At 46.7% G+C, this 17,155-nt stretch overlaps 1 protein-coding gene across 2 annotated transcripts; it reads right to left on the reverse strand.

The window, feature by feature from the left end:
• Positions 1-343: 343 nt before the first annotated feature.
• SDR16C5 (short chain dehydrogenase/reductase family 16C member 5) lies at positions 344-17,155 on the reverse strand. Of its 2 annotated transcripts, none has more exons than XM_032954687.2 (7): positions 16,787-17,155; positions 12,677-13,038; positions 7,533-7,664; positions 6,091-6,190; positions 4,418-4,562; positions 3,708-3,833; positions 344-2,650 (listed from the first exon to the last, which is right to left on the reverse strand). In XM_032954687.2, the coding sequence occupies exons 2-7, from the start codon at positions 13,019-13,021 to the stop codon at positions 2,560-2,562; spliced, it is 939 nt and encodes a 312-aa protein (XP_032810578.1). In that variant the 5' UTR covers positions 13,022-13,038; positions 16,787-17,155; the 3' UTR covers positions 344-2,559. The 2 variants fall into 2 exon arrangements, with proteins under 2 accessions (XP_032810578.1, XP_032810577.1); XM_032954686.2 differs by having other exon boundaries at positions 12,677-13,041.

Genomic DNA, 17,155 nt, shown 5'->3' on the forward strand with positions numbered 1-17,155 from the left:
TCAGCAGGCCACTTTATAATACAAGGATTTTTACTGCTCTGTGAGAGATCCGAATGGATGCTTCACTCCATGACACGAAGCAAATAGAACATGGATAGAAGCAGCTTAAATGTTTTCTATAGATATAAAAATAGCATTCAAAGAACGTTGCACAAGGATATTGTCATATTTGTATATGCGTCTTTATGGGCACATTTGGCACTCAGTGCTGTGATGACTAAACAGCATTAGCACACAACACCCATACCCAAAATCAAGTTATTTTCTGTGGAACTGCACACTCATGTTAAACGCACACATGTTAAAACACCGCAGAAGCAATGACCACATACCCAGAGCACGATGAAGTAAACTGAACCACTTTATTTTAATACCCAGAGAGCATTTCATGAACCTGGCATGACATTTTAAAAAGTTAGTAAATGGACACTTTTTTTTCTTCTTCAAAATAGAGGCTTCAGAATTTCAGCTGCATTTGTTTTTGTTACTTTACGCAACGACTTTATAGAAATGTAAATATTCGAATGGTGACACACAACCCGGCAACAAAATAGTATGGAGGCTTAGTGTCGCCATTAGTGATATTTAATGGGATCCTATATAAAAAAAAAAGATTCGTCCATCAAATTAATCAGCCAAGAAGATCCCAGACATCTGGAAGGAGACTGAGAAACCAACATTGAAATGGGATTCCTTAAGGGCTTAGGAATCGCCCGGTAGATTCCCCATTCACCTCAATGCCAATGAGGTTGGCCACTCCCCGCCCCCCCCCCCCCCCCATAGGCCCTCGATCTCTCAAGGAACGCCATGCCAGGAGTTTACGCAGCACGGCCCCCCAACCCTCTCCCCACAATTCCACAATCCCACGATCCTGTAACGGAATCGTGACCGATTACAATAAACGAATGAAGACGGCGGGTTAGGAATTGTGAGACTTGCGCAACTCTGGAAATAATTACGAATTTTCGTTAAACGGGGAAAAAAAATGTTCAACTGTTAATTGCGATAAAATACACACGACTATTGCAGGCAGGGCACTAATTCCAACAACTGAAAGCGAATTCCTGCATTTGAAGCGTGCACTGGTGCCCTCTAGTGGACACCCGGAGTTTCAGCATGCACGACCACGTAATGTTGACTTCTGGTGAAGAGTCTAGAGGCGAAGTCGAGCTGTAAGAAACAGCGAGTTTGCGGTGCGTTCGAAATTCAGAATTCACGGGCGCACCAACAGCGAGACGATTACAAATTCTCACAGAACCCAACGCCGGCTTTGCCAACACCGTGAACTGACACAGGAACGACACTCATAGGCCAACTCTCCAACATCCGAGGTAAATAGTGCGTGGTGGCGGGGAGGGGTGGCCCAGATGAAACTAAGTCGGCTGATATTATTCGTTGCTTACCTGACCTCTCGATGCGCGGTGAGGATAAGAGCCATTGCCTGAGGGCGTCGCCTGTTATGTTTATTTTTCTGTTTAGGGCAGTGTCAACTATATCGGTGTTGAGGATATTTTTTGCTGCCGTTTATGTAGAATGGGTGTTAATTACATAAAGTGTACAACCTGTTAGCATTCATTTAATTAACCAATCACGAGTATAAAGAAAATAATGATAACGACAAGAGCACCAGCGAGCTTATAAAAGACAAGAATCAGGGTGGTATACCATTCTCTGTTCTTTTTTTTCACAAGCGCAATTAACCCGTAACCCAATCAATATACACACTAACCATGCCAGAGTTCACTTTGGCCACGTTCATTCCAACGAAAGGCCCAAGCATCGTGAAAGACGCAAGGTTTAAAGAGATGCCAAACTCTTGCTTATCGACAACTTTGGCCAATACCATTGCAGGTGTATGAACCGTAAATAAGCGTCGTCTGCTTTACAGTGGACGTTAAAGATCCCTTGACGTTGTTTGAATAAGAGAAGGCCAAAGTGTGGCCAGTGTCACATTCAAAATTTGCCTAAATGTGGAAGAAGGAGAAAAAATCCCCCGCAAGTTACCGAGTCTGGAAACTGGCAAGCGGCTTCGCCCCACTTGAGGAACCCCACACTGCAGACCGTGTCTGTGAAACACAGCGTTTGTCTTCGCGACAACCCTGCGCTATCGGAACGGTGTGAATACGTAACGTGAAAATTCGTGGATTTTGTAAAAAAAAAAAAAAGAATTGGAAAAAAATACTAAATTGGGAGAAAAAAATAATAAAATCTTCTTGAGATTGAGTATAGGGTGTGAAGTTAAAAGTAAACAGTAATCATCTTTAATTACTTTCATTTTATATCAGAAGATTTAGTCAAATCAATTATTTTCTTTCACGTAATACGGCATAAGGGTCCAGGAGATAAAGACACAACGCTCACAATTATTCTTAAACATTCATCACTTTTCAAAGCTGTATTATTTGGAAAAACAGTACTAACCTCTCAGCATAAGCATGATTTGACCATTTAGTTTTATTAATGGAATAAATGTTTCATTCATCAAACTGCACTTGACGAAAATCACAATCGTTATGGCCCAGTACTTTTAAAATACCGTTCTTCAAGGTTATCACCTTCTCAGTCATTTTTTCTTCCCACAAAATGGTCCATGAAGTGGAATGCTCCAAAGTAGTTTCCGAGAAGAACCCCCAACTTCACAGGAATGATGCTGCACAAAAAGGAAAATAAACAAATTCAAGTGGGCCACAATTATTGGGGGAAAAGCCATCTCAACCAACACCGAGTGTTTAATTTACATTCGTTTTTGCATAATATAATTAGGCTTTTTGTCTTTTCTAAACGATTGTACCCCGACTGCACTCTCGGTTTCTGGTCATGAGATGAAGGGTCCCATTTGGGAACGCTTCGAAAACAGGGCATCACCCCCCGTGTTAAGAGATTTGTCTGCAGAAGGAGATATCACAGAACCGCTTCTGAAATCCCTCCACGTGTTCTCTCTTATCCACACATTAGTGGATTGCACTTTATCACCTGCACTACTACAGAGAAAAATGTTTATCGCATGACACATCAAACTGAACCGGCAGTCAAAACTGTAATTTACACATATTAGGTGTAAACCAAATGTAAAAAAAAATGTGCGCAGTCATTGGGGACTGGGTTGTCAACTCACTGCAAATGAGAACCTCCTTTAAAACTATTTAAACTATTTTTTTTATTTTACCAGGTAAGACCCACTGAGTTATGTAGCTCTTTTTCAGGAGCGGCCTGGTTATAGCTCAACGAAGTGGCTTATCAAGTGGAAATGTACAGCAACAAAATACTCTGGTTTTCTCTATTATGGAAAATACTCTGACTGAATGTTGATTCTAAATATGGAGGAAAAAACCCGGAAGAACCGGTATAAACAACCCACGATCCCGTGGGGAGTACATGCAAACTCCAAATATTAAGGCGGCGGGATCAAACCTACGACTTCCTGTATACCAGGCGAGGGAGTTAACATCTCGCCACCGTGGGGAGCTGCCCAGACTCAAACGCAGGGATCTCAGAGGTGCCAGCTTGGTGGTCTGACCTCCGAGCCACCAGGGTGACCTCGCGCGGCAAAACCCCGAAAACGACAGTGGGAAAGTTGCTCAACGCCGCCTGCCAGCAGCAAGGTTTAATGACAACGGTGGGGAAACATGGCCTTGGAAATGCCAAGAGATTCGCGAGTTTGCCCACGCGCGTCAACACACGTCAACACGCGCCAACACGCCACTCACTTCTTCAGGGCCATCATGCCGTATATGCTGCGCGGCATGACCAGCTGGACCTGTTCCCGCAGGATTGCATCGACGATTTTGTTTGACGCGTAGTGCTGGTCCAGGATGGGCATCAGCCGCGGCCACCTGCATAGGCGGAGCGAAAGAGAGAAGGAGCCGCAAGTCTCGTCACGCGACCATCAACGGTGCGCTTGCACAAATCAGGAAATGTTGCAGTTAACATCCAGCAGTTCCAACCGAAAATACTTATATTCTCTCCGTCGTTCTGCTCATCACTTAAGTATTCATGAGGTCGACGAAGATACTCCACTCCCCCTAGTTTTGCGCGTGATTATAACATCGACGCGGCAGTCGAAGCAACGGGGCAAGTTCATTAAATACCCCCGCCTCTGTCCACCCCGCAGTATAAATGGCCAAGCCACAATCAAGTCGATTGGTAATTTGCGTGCGGTGGGGCGAACCGCGGGTACTCCCTCACCTCTTCCAACATATCTTCCCAGCATGGAAGAGTAGGCCTAAAATCGCCCATTGAGGACCTCCCCAGACCTCAATTCGTGTGGAGGCCCTACCACCAGCAGTAACGCGAGCAAACAATTGTGCACACCCCATTTTACGAGCACCAATTTTTCAAGAGAAAGGAGCCACTTATTGCAATTGAGGTGATACGGAAAGGTCACACGTGCGGGAAACATCTGCCACGCAGGGCTTACTTTGTGACGCAGCCGTTAAACATCCCAGTGTTGATGAAGTACGGGCACACGATCGTGGTCTTGACCCCGAATTTGCCCAGCGCCAACATCTCCAGGGCCACCGATTCAGCAAATCCCACAGCAGCAAACTTGCTGGCGCAGTAATCTAGGCGACGGAGCAAAGCCGCACCGTCAACACAACACAAACACCACCAACATCCATTGGTGACCAATTCACAGCTAGACGAAGGCCTCCCTTCAAGCCGTTACCATCTGGCTCAAGTCCTGCGGTATAACAATGCACCTAGCACCTGGACAGGAGCTGATTTCATCACCCCATGTCGGCTGCGGCCCTCAACTCAGGCCCATTCTTTCCTTTAGTATATAGCATGCACTCCACATTGCCTATGCTTTCCATCATCACGGTACATTATAAAACACGTCCCTCTGATAAGAGTGGGGAATACACATAGGCCAATCTGGATTTTAAGCTTTCGTGACTGCAGGAATCCATACTGTTTGGTTCCTTCGGTAAAGTCACGTGGGTAGAAAAAAACTAAAACAAAACAAAATAAATCACGACGTTTCGATCGCAACACAAGCGGTCGTCCTCAGGCGGGAAAAATCATCCAGCAGTGGAACTGCTGAACCAGTTTTGTTTTATTACATTTTTCTACCTACGTGACTTTACCGAAATAACCAAAGAGTACCCAAAGGCCAGTTCAGATATCACTTGTCACTTCACATGTTTCCGCGGCTAGGAATCCAACTCAGGTTTTGCGGGCTCCCCGCCGAGTGATAGCGGAGCGTATAAAAAGAAAGCATGACGTTCGGAATTCCGCATGATATGCACCTCTCATAGGGTGACCCGAGAAGGGAGCAACAATCACGCGCGACAGCGCGCGTAAGAAATTCTTGGAAAATAATCCAAACTCAATAGAGGCGCATTTCGGTTCAGATTTTTTTTGTTTATACTGCGATTGTGAGGAGAGAGAGAAAAAAAACACAATTCATCGCGCGTTATATGCTAGATTATAATCTTCGTTTGCACGGGATTTCACGAGCAGCACCAAATCACGAACTCTCATCATCGACAGTGAATGGCATATACTCCAAGGGCAATCCATATCGCTGATGCAGGTTGAGGGTACAGACGGTGTTGTCCCATATGGCTGTGTCCTCACACACTCCTAAGGACAATTTGACCTGGACATCCTGTCCTTTTATTCTTCTTTTCACCCAATTGTATCCCGATCGCGCTCTCAGCGTCACGATACGAAGCATCTGTTCAGCCCTACCGCACAGGAGTGCCACCCTTATGGTTCTGTGGAAGCGGAACATCACAGAACGACCCCTTGTCCTCTCAGCCACATGGTAGGGGGAGGAAAGCCCTTTTCCCACTGACAGTAAAATCTGTTGCACAACAGCAAAAAACGGACACGTTGTGTTTATTCGTGTGGGGTGGAATTCAGCCCAATTAACTGCAGAGGCACATTTATGCGCATAGTTTGTTATCGTTGTTCAGTCATTGGTGGCTGGTTCTGGGGCTATCAATTCTCAACAACTTTAGAATTCGGTTTAAATCCCCGGGGGGGTTACCTGAATTGAAAACCCAAGACCTCATCGGTGCCACCTCCGAGCACACCGGCCCCACCGCCCCCTGTACTCTCTACTCGTGTAGGAATCCTCCTCACCTGCGAGGCCATTCACTCCGATGAGTCCAGCCGAGCTGGCAATGCTCACCAGGTGTCCGTGGTCGTTGGCTACCATAGCTGGCAAGAACGCCTTGTAGGTCTGGGTGACGCAGAAATCACGATGGCAATGATGAGAGAATGAGGACGATAAATATTACAGCCATTGACAAGTGGTGCTGTTCATTTGTAACAGACAGGAATAGCTGCATAAAGCACGTGGGGATGCATCGATTCATCAACGACATACCCATCGAACTTTTGCGCGTGTCCGATTCACACGTTCCATGCAATTGGATCACGTAACTCCCGCGGCCATTAGAGAAGTGATACTTTCTCCAGAAGAGCAAAATAAAATCAAGGTGAGGGAGTGGGCGATTCGTTGCACAGCTTAATAATATTAATAATAATTCATTTGCAGCCCTTTGTCAATAAACTGCTGGGTGAAGGCCACCCGAACCCACAAAGGTGCAGTGTAGGATGCTTTTTACATTTCATTCAACAATACATCGCGGTCAATCTTTTATTTTCTTCCCCAGGGACGTTAGCTCGTTGGACATGTGAGGTTTACACTTTTACAAGAATTGGTTTTACCTTTTTCTGGCAATAAAACAGGAAGCGTTAAGTTGTTAAAGCACCAAACAGAAACCTTCTGCAAGGAATCGTGTCTGCATTAACCACACGTGGTACTTGTGGTGAACATGCAAACAAAAAACACGCTCTGGTAGTATACGCATTGTCTTTGAAACTTCTATATTCTTGGTTCTTTCAGTAAAGTCACGTAGAAGGGAAACAATAAAATAATAAAAATATAAAACAATACAATTCTCACGACGTTTCGACTGCAACACAAGCAATCATCATCAGGTGTGAAAACCACAACAAGAAAATGTTCTTGTGTTCTTTTATTATTTTATTGTTTCCCTTCTACATGGTGACTTTACCGAAAGAACCAAGAATACGAATCCCTGCAGTCACGAAAGCTTTAAATCAAAATTTTAAAACTTCTATTTGGACACTGGCAAAGGGAGGTCCCATGATGTAGCTGCTCACTCCGAGCTCTCAATGTCCTGATAGTGGCATTGTCTTTGTGCTGTTCGCCTTTTGGCGTTGTCCTCTGGTCTAACACTGAGACGAGGCTCTAAAGAAAGCCGTCTGGTGTGGACCAATACGTTTCAAAGACAATGCGTATACTATGAGAGTATACTTGTGGTCAGAATACAGACATGTTTCCTTGTAAAAGGTTTCAGTTTGGTGTTTTAATATCTTAACAACTGTTTTGTTGCCAGAAAGGGCTAAAGCAATTCCTATATTTTGATACTGTCGAGAAAGATCCCATGATGAGGCTTCACACTGCACTGGACGAATGTTTCTCTCTCTCTCGCTCACATCTGGCTCCCTCTCCTGGACGCGTGGATGAAATGCACAGAATCGCCTCTGCTCACCCAGAAGTGCGCCATGATGTTGACGTCCATCGTCTTCTGCAGGAGCTCATCGGGCGAATCGATGAACTTGCGCCCGGTCACGATGCCGGCGTTGTTGACGAGGATGTCGATGTCTCCGACGTCTCGCATCACCTGTCGGGAGGTCGCGCTCGCATGTTACCCCCCGCGCCCTTCCGCCAGCCAGTTTTAAACACGCACGTGTAAAATAAATCGGCACGCGTATGTGCGCACGTACGCTGAACTTCTTTCGGCAACCGTGCTAATCGCACAAACTAAACACAAAAAGCGGTTCCAGAGAAATTAGTTTTACAATCTTGAATTAAAAGCGCATAGTTCCGTTGGCCATTAACCGATTGGATGCTCTATCCCACACCTCGGATTAGCACGGTTGGCTACGTACGGTGCGAAATAAGTTGAACATACATACTTGCAATAGCTATCCTTATGCCTGTTGCAAATGCATCGGACCATGCTTGTAGACGAATCCCCACACCGTGTCGTTTCACCAAACTTCACCATGACGGCGAGTACGTGTTGCCGATTCAGATATTCCTCGCCACTGATGTCAGCCACGAGTGTGGGGATCGAACCCAGGTCACAAGGTGCAATGCACTAACCGCTTCGGCGAGTGACTGTGAGTGTAGAATGGGAACTGCGCCAAAACAAACACCTTCCCGTCCTCCTACTGCCGTTCCCACAAGACAACATCCCATTGCCTCAGTCATTTATTAATCTGCTGGGGAGTTATTATTCCTGCTGCCATTGTAAAAAAAAAAGCACATTGCAAGGGGATGGAGGGAAGTCGTCGCCCTTTGCGTTACAGCTTGTGCCTCGTAGGCACGCTAGGGAATTGCCCTTCGTGCCCTTTGTAAATCATTGGTGCACTAGGTAAACACTACAGTGTAGTCGGTCAGCATTGTCCGGCAAAGAGCAATAAGTGCGTGAGCTACCACAAACCTCGGAGGTCATATAGGGGTCATTTGACCTTACTTGACCATGCGGGTCATTGCGGGTCAGCACAGGTGGGGGGCATAGACGCGGAAGCGTAGGCCGTACAACAATGGATTTTGAACCCCCGTAGAAGCCTATAACATCTGTTATACGTGACAGTCGCACATCCAGAGCCAATTCAGTTGTCATGCCACACGAATGTTATTCATGGACAATAATTAATCAAACTTGGCAAACGAAGGTTCATCGTGCGGCGTGCCACCCACTGCGCTGCACTAAAGAGGTCTGTAAACCTGTGCTAAAAACAACCAGAGGTTATGTTTTATAGATGTTCACAAACTCTCGCTTCCAGTTAGCACGGTTGGCTACGTACGGTGCAAAATAAGTTCAAGTAACATACGTACACCACGCATACTTCAAATGTACCCATTGGTGCATTATGTGTGGCAACGCACAAGGCAACCGGCAGTGTGAACAGACGCCACCTTTGCAATTTAAACCACAGCAGGTACATAAAGTGCTCGGCCTTTGTGCACGGCGCAACAACCCAACAGTCGCCAGCCTCGTACACAAAGGCCGAGTTCTTTTGTGAACGTTTTTTGTGTGCACGTCGTTTGAAACGTTTTGCTTTTCCGGCCTTTGCTGTTACGTACTACAATGGGCCCTTCGTGTAGATTGCGATTTTGGATTGATCGCAGCAAGTTTTGCAGACAACACAACGGATAAACCATGGGGCTCCGGGGGGGGGGGGGGGGGAGGGGGGAATGCAGTCCTGCAAACTGTCTGTTGCCCACACAAGAACTACTCCAACTAGTACTAAAGTGGCACAGGCAAAACCGGTTAACGGTGCTCCCAAAGCTAAGCATCCCCTGTTTGCTACTCGGAATGTTGACAGGGATGGATGGAGGCCAAATCGCGAAGGCGTCAGAGGTTTGCGGGAGACAAAGTCCAACAGAGGAGCCTCCGAGAACAAAGGTCTCAGGTTTGAACCCCTCTAGATATCGCGATAGACTGAAGGACAAACACCCTTATCAACATTTTGTGTGTGTAACTGGACACATGGCAAAGTCCAAAATGGGGTCTCTGTCTTCATTACTTTGTTGACAAATGCAGCATTTCATTGCACTTTGATGAAGATAGATTTAAAGCCTAATGAAACAAGTGAAGCGTTATGGTGTTCATTTCTTAAACGTCCGAGGCCACCTAAGTGTACTATGGATTTACTGACTCATTTCACGACAATGTCACAGGTTACGCAAACCATACGGCTCAGATGCAGCAGATAGTTCCTAATGCATGACAAGACGTGGCGTAGACTTCTCCTTAATTACCACGAACGACTTGCGGCACAAATCGCACATTTTAAAGACATTATTTAATTGGGGAATCTGCTAACAATGAAAAAAAAATGACACCTGGCACACGTTTCGCACTATAATACGTATCATCACCTGTCTTACACGACACCTTCTCAAGTTGGAAGTCACGCTTCACTAATTAACGTTGTACCAAAAATACAAAGATGCCCCATATAGCCTTAACCGACTGTTAGGGCAAGTGCTGTTAGCGAGTAGCACCTATGAAGCACGGTACGGCACGCGAGAGGGTGGGTGGCCAACACCAGAACCGACCGCCTTTGTCTCCCCAGTGGCGATGTTTTAACACACTCCACCAGGTACTCATTTGAGGCCGAGTCAACCTAGGGGAGGCCCAAGACCGGTTCAGATAATCGTCACCGGTGCTGGCCGTGAGCGGGAATCGAACTCGGGTGGCCGAGTTCGTAGCGCAGCGTAGCACTAACCCGCTACGCTGCCGCTTCGCCAATTAACGTTGCACCCGCACCACCTTCACACGCACGTCACTGGGACGTCCGTCGCTCACCTGTCACTGGCATTGGATGAGTAGTGGAAATGCCACTTTCTCAAAGCGAATTGGACAACCGAGCTCGTAATTCAGTATTAATTTTAACCCAGGAACTCATTGCAGAGAGCTTGCTCTTCTATAAATTACCCAGAATCTGGCAAATGAGTAGGATTTCGATTTGAAGCTTTCGTGACTGCAAGGATTCGTCTTCTTTGGTTCTTTCGGTAAAGTCACGTAGAATGAGAATAAAATAATAAAATAACACAATAAAATTCTCACGACGTTTCGGCCACAACGCAAGCGGCTGTCTTCAGGTGAAAGGTACAGAACTGTCGGGACGAAACGTCGTGAGAATTTTATTGTGTTATTTTATTATTTTGTTCTCATTCTACGTGACTTTACCGAAAGAACCAAAGAAGATGAGTAGGATTTGTTTAACAAGACTAACTTTACTGATGAGACCTATAAGTTTGAAACACGGTCCCAGGGTGTGCTTGCTTAAACAAATGTTTGTGGTTAAAATAAATGATAACTAGAAGGCTGACGAAAGAAAAACTGACGAAATGTATTTTCTTTGTGGAGATTTATTTAATTTGATTTGAAGCTTTCATGACTGCAGGAATTACTCTTTGGTTCTTTCGGTAAAGTCACGTAGAAAGAAAATAAATAAAATAATAGAATACGACGTTTCGATTGCAAAACAAGCAATCGTCATCAAGCAACTGATCTACTTAATGTATTAAATATCCAGCCGGTTGGGGTCAGTGCTTCACTTGGAATCAGAAAGTCAGGATCTCTCCTCTTCTGCGGTGGATTTCTTAACCTGGGACAAATTCTATTGATGCAACTCACGACGGTTGAAACTGGTCCAGCGTTTGCTGGATTATAGATATTCTGGTGGGTTGCCTGCATATGACAACTAAAACATTATTCCAGGCCAACAGGCCAAGTAACCTTCATTGATTTGTTTGTTTGTTGGGGACTCAGGTTGTGTAGCGTGTTATCTATTAATATAATTTTACTTACTAAGTGCACGCAACAATGTTTACAGGAAGCTTTCAAAAAAGCGGTGGTGGGTTTCACATTCGAAACCGAATTAAAGCCTTCACTATAATGAGCAGTGGCGCTTTTACCATCAGGAATGGAATCTCACACCTCGTGCAACGTGTGAGTTTTGGCACGAGTAACTTAACAAATTTGGCGTTTGCGAACCATGACGCCTACTCTTTTTCGAAATACGTCACGGCTTCTTTAAATGATGTCACGTGTGCATTGGGCCACTTCGTTTTTTTTTCTTTACGGCTGAAGTATCGACACCCTTGAAGTATGTTATTCGGAAAAATGGAAGGAACCGAAAAGAGAGGAAGACCGAACAGAGAATGGCTTTGACGACGACATAAGAGACTGGTGCCAGAAAGATACAGCCACTACTTGAGCAGATTGGCACAAGACAGAGGAAAGTGGATACAAATGACGAAATTTCGATTTAAAGCTTTCGTGACTGCAAGGATTCATCTTCTTTGGTTCTTTCGGTAAAGTCACGTAGAATGCATCACCCATTGGCGTCCACGTACGAGGTACCTCTGTGGATGTGCAAGCCTTGACTTTAACAAAGCTACTTCTGTGACCAGTACTAGGTTCCTCTGTGGATGTGTAGGCTTCAACTTTAACATAGCTATTTCTGTGACCAGTCACAAGCTAATCCCCCTTTAGCTATTTCAATGCTAAATTCGATTGTTTGATTTGTGCTGGGTGCCTCTGTGGATGTGTAGGCTTTGAATTTACATAGCCATTTCTGTGACCAGTCACAAGCTAATCCCTCAACCTTTTTCAATGCTAAATTCTACTGCTTGGGTGCCTGACTTTCGCTCAACCAGCTTAAAAGGGCGCTACGAATCTTAACAGCGTTTATTGAAGCTCTGTCGTCCCAACAGGTCTGTCCCTTTCACCTGAAGAAGGCCACTTGTGTTGTGGCCGAAACGTCGTGAGAATTGTATTGTTTTATTTTATTATTTTATTCTCATTCTACGTGACTTTACCGAAAGAACCAAAGAAAATGACGAAATGTGCAGTTGGACACCTACGGGGCTATTTGCCCATGGATCGCGACGATGATGATGATGATGATGATATTTAATTCAGCTACTGTGAATCAGTCAGCGCGTACGATCTTACGGTCAATACGACCGCAGTATCAACCAGGGCGGCCGCTGGTCTTGAACCGCGAACATCTGCAACAAGCGGCAACCCGTGCCATCCCCTGGGGCCACGCCACCGCCCCACAAACTTCGTTCAAGACTGAAGACAGCGGCAACCGCGACAGAACCCACCAGGTCGGCCACCCTGTACACGTCGTCCCTGCGGCTGCAGTCCACCGAGTAGGCGTGGACGCTCGGCTTCCTCCCGTTGCCCTCCACGCCGTCCCCTTCCTCACGGATGAGCTGCGCCGTCTCCTCGTTGGCGGCGCGGTTGACGTCCCAGATGACGAGGGTGGCGCCCAGGCGGGCGAGGCTGAGCGCCACGAGGCGGCCGAGGCCGCTGCCGGCGCCCGTCACCAGCACCACCTGGCCAGCCACGCTCTTGCGGCGCGGGGGCACGACGCAGCGGAAGAGACACTCGAGCCAGTAGACGACGCTCAGGACCATCACCATCAAGGTCTCGAGCAGGAAATTCATGGCCGCTGCTGTTGCTGCTGCTGGAATGAAGGGGTGAACGAGAGACAGGACGGCAAAATGAATCTCGCAATGAAAAATTATTTGCAGTGTAAAAGGAAAAGGTGCAGGCCTTGCAATTGCTTGCTCGAAACCACTGCTGGTGGTTGGGTCTCACCAAAGGGAGATTAAGTTAGCCCCTCCATCGGGTATTTTGGACTACTCTGCGATGTTGGCCAGATGTCCTTGAAGATGTGGAAGTACTCACACTTCACTGCAGTGCACACGACCTCCTGATAAACGAACTACGGTGTTCCCAATTATACTACTGGGTGAACGCAGACAAGGCAATTGCAAGTTCTGTGTCCTAACTGTCACACCACGGCAGCATTCAATTTATAATCATCTATGCCATGATAGTCTCACTGGGTCTTAAAACTTTTTCAGAACATTCGTAAAAATGTGTTCAGCAAATGTAATGGCAGTTGAGGAGCAAATGAATGTTCTTGAAACAGTTTTAAATCTGTGCATACTGTCAGCTATGATGATGACAAGATACATGGAGCAACAACTTAAAATGAAGAGACACGGAGAGGTACATGCTTATAATTATATTGAGATAACACACTCACTGACACTCACGAAGATAAAGACAAAGATTCCCCGTATAGCCTTAACAAACTGTAGGGGCAAGTGCTGTTAGCGAGCACCTATAAAGGCCGGCACGGCACACGAGGGGGTGGATGGCCAACACCACGCTCGGCCGCCTTTGTCTCCCTAGTGGCGATGTTTACACACTGCACCAGGTACTCATTTGAGGCTGATTCGACCTAGGGGAGGCCCAGGACCGGTTCAGATAATCGTCACTGCTGTTTGCCGTGAGCGGAAATCGAACCCGGGTCGCCAGGTTTGTAGCGCAGCGCGCTAACCGCTACACTACTGCTCCCCACACACACTCACCCTCACACTCACTCCGACACTCACTCACATTCACTCACACTGACTAACTCTGTTTTGGAAAACGTTAAGTTTATTTGTTTAACCAGGTTGAGAACTCAAGAGACCAGGATAGAGCTTCAGATGTTGGTCGAATATTGCGCCAATATGTAAACAGACAAGGATATCTCTCACAAGCAATAGCAAGTTTGAATTATTGGAATTAATTAATAAGATTAGCATTAAATTGTGATTTAGATGGGAGAGTAACCATGGGAATTTTGGCAGCTGTGGAACTCCCGTTATGTATATCTGTGGCAATTACTGAAGGCAGAACAGGGATTAAAATGTTTGAATGAGACGAAACATAGCAGGCCGGAGTAATTTTGGAAAATGAACTGATAATCAAAATCAACATACCAAGATGCACAGAGTAATGTTTTAGGGACCATCCATTTATTAGGTACGCAAAAATCTGTCAAAACTTGACCCCCCCCCCTCCCTGTACGCACGCGGACTTTTTACCCCCCCCCCCACCTGCGTACGTACGCCTGACGCCACCCCCCCCCCGAATCCTATAGAACGGCCGATATGTGATCCACGCAGAAACGATCAAGGATTAATAATATTAACGTGTTTAAGCAAGCAGAGAGTCCACCGCCGGACTATCTAACTCATTTGAAGGCCAATGTAGACAAATTATTATTATCGAGGCTTCACCCCCCGCCCCCCCCCCCGTTTCCTATGCGTATATTGTCAGTAGACCCCCAAAAGGCAAGCGTACGCATTTGGGTTAAGCCCCCCCCTCCATGTGTACGGACTAAATGGATGGCCCCGTTACAACATGGTTCGTAAACGTGGACACTGATAAACAAGACAAATGGGGAAAACAAAACAGCAGAAGTGTTGGAATTAGAAGCGCACTAAGAGTTACGAGACATGATGGCCCGTGGATCACAGAAGTCAGGAAAATAAGAGACGGAACTTTACAGGGTGGTCCAGCTGTCCTGTGACCCCCCCCCCCCCCCCCCCAATTAAGATTTTGTTTCCTTTGATTATTGATTCATGTTTGAGATCAACCTTATTGATTGATTTCAGATGACTGATACGACTCAATGTACAATTGAAGAACGGCTTTGTAGTGAGAGGTACGGGGCTCATGAAAGATCACGAACCAAGAAATAAAATAACTCTATGAAAAGATGTCCGAAAGTATTTTTGCGAACGATTTTACAACAATTAATTAGGCTACTTAATTAAATAAAATTTCTTACATAAAATTACAGGTCCCTTTGGTCTCCAAAAAATATTAAGTTTTAAAGAATTAAACGAGGGTCCACAAGGTATCTGGACCACCCTGGAGGCTGGAGTGTAATGCAAGGCCGTAGCCATGGAGTCAACATTAGGGGGGACCAAATCTTCCAGGGGGTCTGGGGTCCCCCCCCCCAGAAAAAAAATCTAAATTTGAAAACAAATTTCCTGCCTAAAATATTAAAGAATTCACTAACACATGGGATGGAATTTGTATTTATTTTTTACAATAATGCCAAAGAGTGTATTGTATTACATTTAATAAAAAAATGCTCTGTTTTTTATTTTTTACCTTTTCTTGTTTCATTGTATGTAATGGCAGAGATTAGGGATTAATAAAGTACAACCATAACCGCAATCATATCAACAGAAATCTATTTTATAGCAATATATTGGGGGGGGGGGGGACATTTTGAGCATATTTGAATATTGGTGGGGATGTGTCCCCCCCCCCAATATAAATTATAATTACGGCCTTGGTGTATATTGACTTGGACAGTGAGTAGTGGGCTGGGCAGGATTCACATCGGTGGCTTTTAAGGGGATGGAGTTGCTGGTGGCCGAGTACTAGCGGCTGTACGTGGGGCAAGCAGAGGGAAAGGAGAGAAAGACGCCGGTAAGGGAAGGACGACCAGCGTAGAGAGAGAATGGATGACATCGGCTCCTGCGCAAGTAGCGAGACGAAGTGCAACACGGGATAAGTGGGTAGCGAGGCAAGTGGATAGCGAGAGCCACAGGTCGACAGCCTTGACGAGAGAGGCAAGAGCGCTTCATCCAGCAGTAGATAGTCCATGACGCACGATGATGATGATGACAGCAGCGTTGATGATGCCGTTTGCTGTGGGCGACCTCACACAACTTCGAATCGACTTGGTGCTATCCACAACAGCACTGCTCGCCACGAACTCGACTACAATACAAAGACCCCCCGTATAGCCTTAACTTACTCCAGGGGCAAGTGCTGTTAAGCGAGCGTCTATGAAGGCCGGCACTGTGGCACACGCGAGGGGGTGGGTGGCCAGCACCACGCGCGACCGCCTTTGTCTTCCCAGTGGCGATGTTTACACACCGCACCAGGTACTCATTCGAGGCTGAGTCGACCTAGGGGAGGGCCCCAGGACCGGTTTAGATAATCGTCACACAGGTGTTGGCCGTGAGCGAGAATCGAACCCGGGTCTGCAGGTTCGTAGCGCAGCTAACCGCGACCCCACACACACCAACAACAACCTCCATTCGCCACTAAGTGGCGGTGACGTCCCTACGGCGCTCGTGCCAGGCTAGGTGCACGTTAAGGCCACGTGAAGTGTTAAACGCCTTGCTGGCAGGAGGTCACGGGTCAGACCCAGCAGGCGGTGCCATGCATGGGATCGACCGACCGAGACGAGTGGCCGATGCACCACCACCACCCTCACCAAGTTGAGCACGGTACAAAAAGACAAAGATGCCTCCCCCCGCCGTATAGCCTCTAACAGGCTATTGGGGCAAGTGCTGTTGACGAGCACCTCCGTGAAGGCCGGGACTGTGGCACACGCGCGCACTTACCCCGAGATCAAAACGCCGACTCCTCGAAATCCCAACTCAGTCACGCGGCCAGACAACCACCACCACCGTCTCCACGTCTCACTGCCCCAGCCCTGGTTGGTGCAGCAGTTCGTCTTAGACGGCCGCCGTACTCGGGATTTCCTTGGTGCTGGTAGTGGGTTTTGTGTGGCTGGGGAGGGAGGTTTTGCTGCAAGTCGCCTGAGAAGGCGGAAGCGCTCCGCTCGCCTCCCACTGCTGTGAAACGCCCGCGTGTGCGTGGCTCATTCATCCCTGGCGTCATTGGGCAGGGACGATGTCCTCCTCCCTCAAAGTCTCCTCCCACTGCGCGCTGGCGATTATGTCGACGTGAAAAAAGCTTAATTACTTACT

This window comes from Petromyzon marinus, chromosome 15 (assembly GCF_048934315.1).
Source record: "Petromyzon marinus isolate PM22_M1 ecotype Great Lakes invasive population chromosome 15, UKy_Petmar_22M1.pri1.0, whole genome shotgun sequence".
NCBI classification, from domain to species: Eukaryota; Metazoa; Chordata; class Hyperoartia; order Petromyzontiformes; family Petromyzontidae; genus Petromyzon; species Petromyzon marinus.

Bases quoted from the DNA above. Each gene is read 5' to 3' on its own strand.
- SDR16C5 (XM_032954687.2), bottom strand. From the start codon at position 13,021: ATGAATTTCCTGCTCGAGACCTTGATGGTGATGGTCCTGAGCGTCGTC. The intron at 7,665-12,676 runs GTGGGTTCTGTC...ACCTCCCGACAG, and splicing joins TGTACAGGGTGGCCGACCTG to GTGATGCGAGACGTCGGAGA. The intron at 6,191-7,532 runs GTGAGCAGAGGC...TGCGTCACCCAG, and splicing joins ACATCATGGCGCACTTCTGG to ACCTACAAGGCGTTCTTGCC.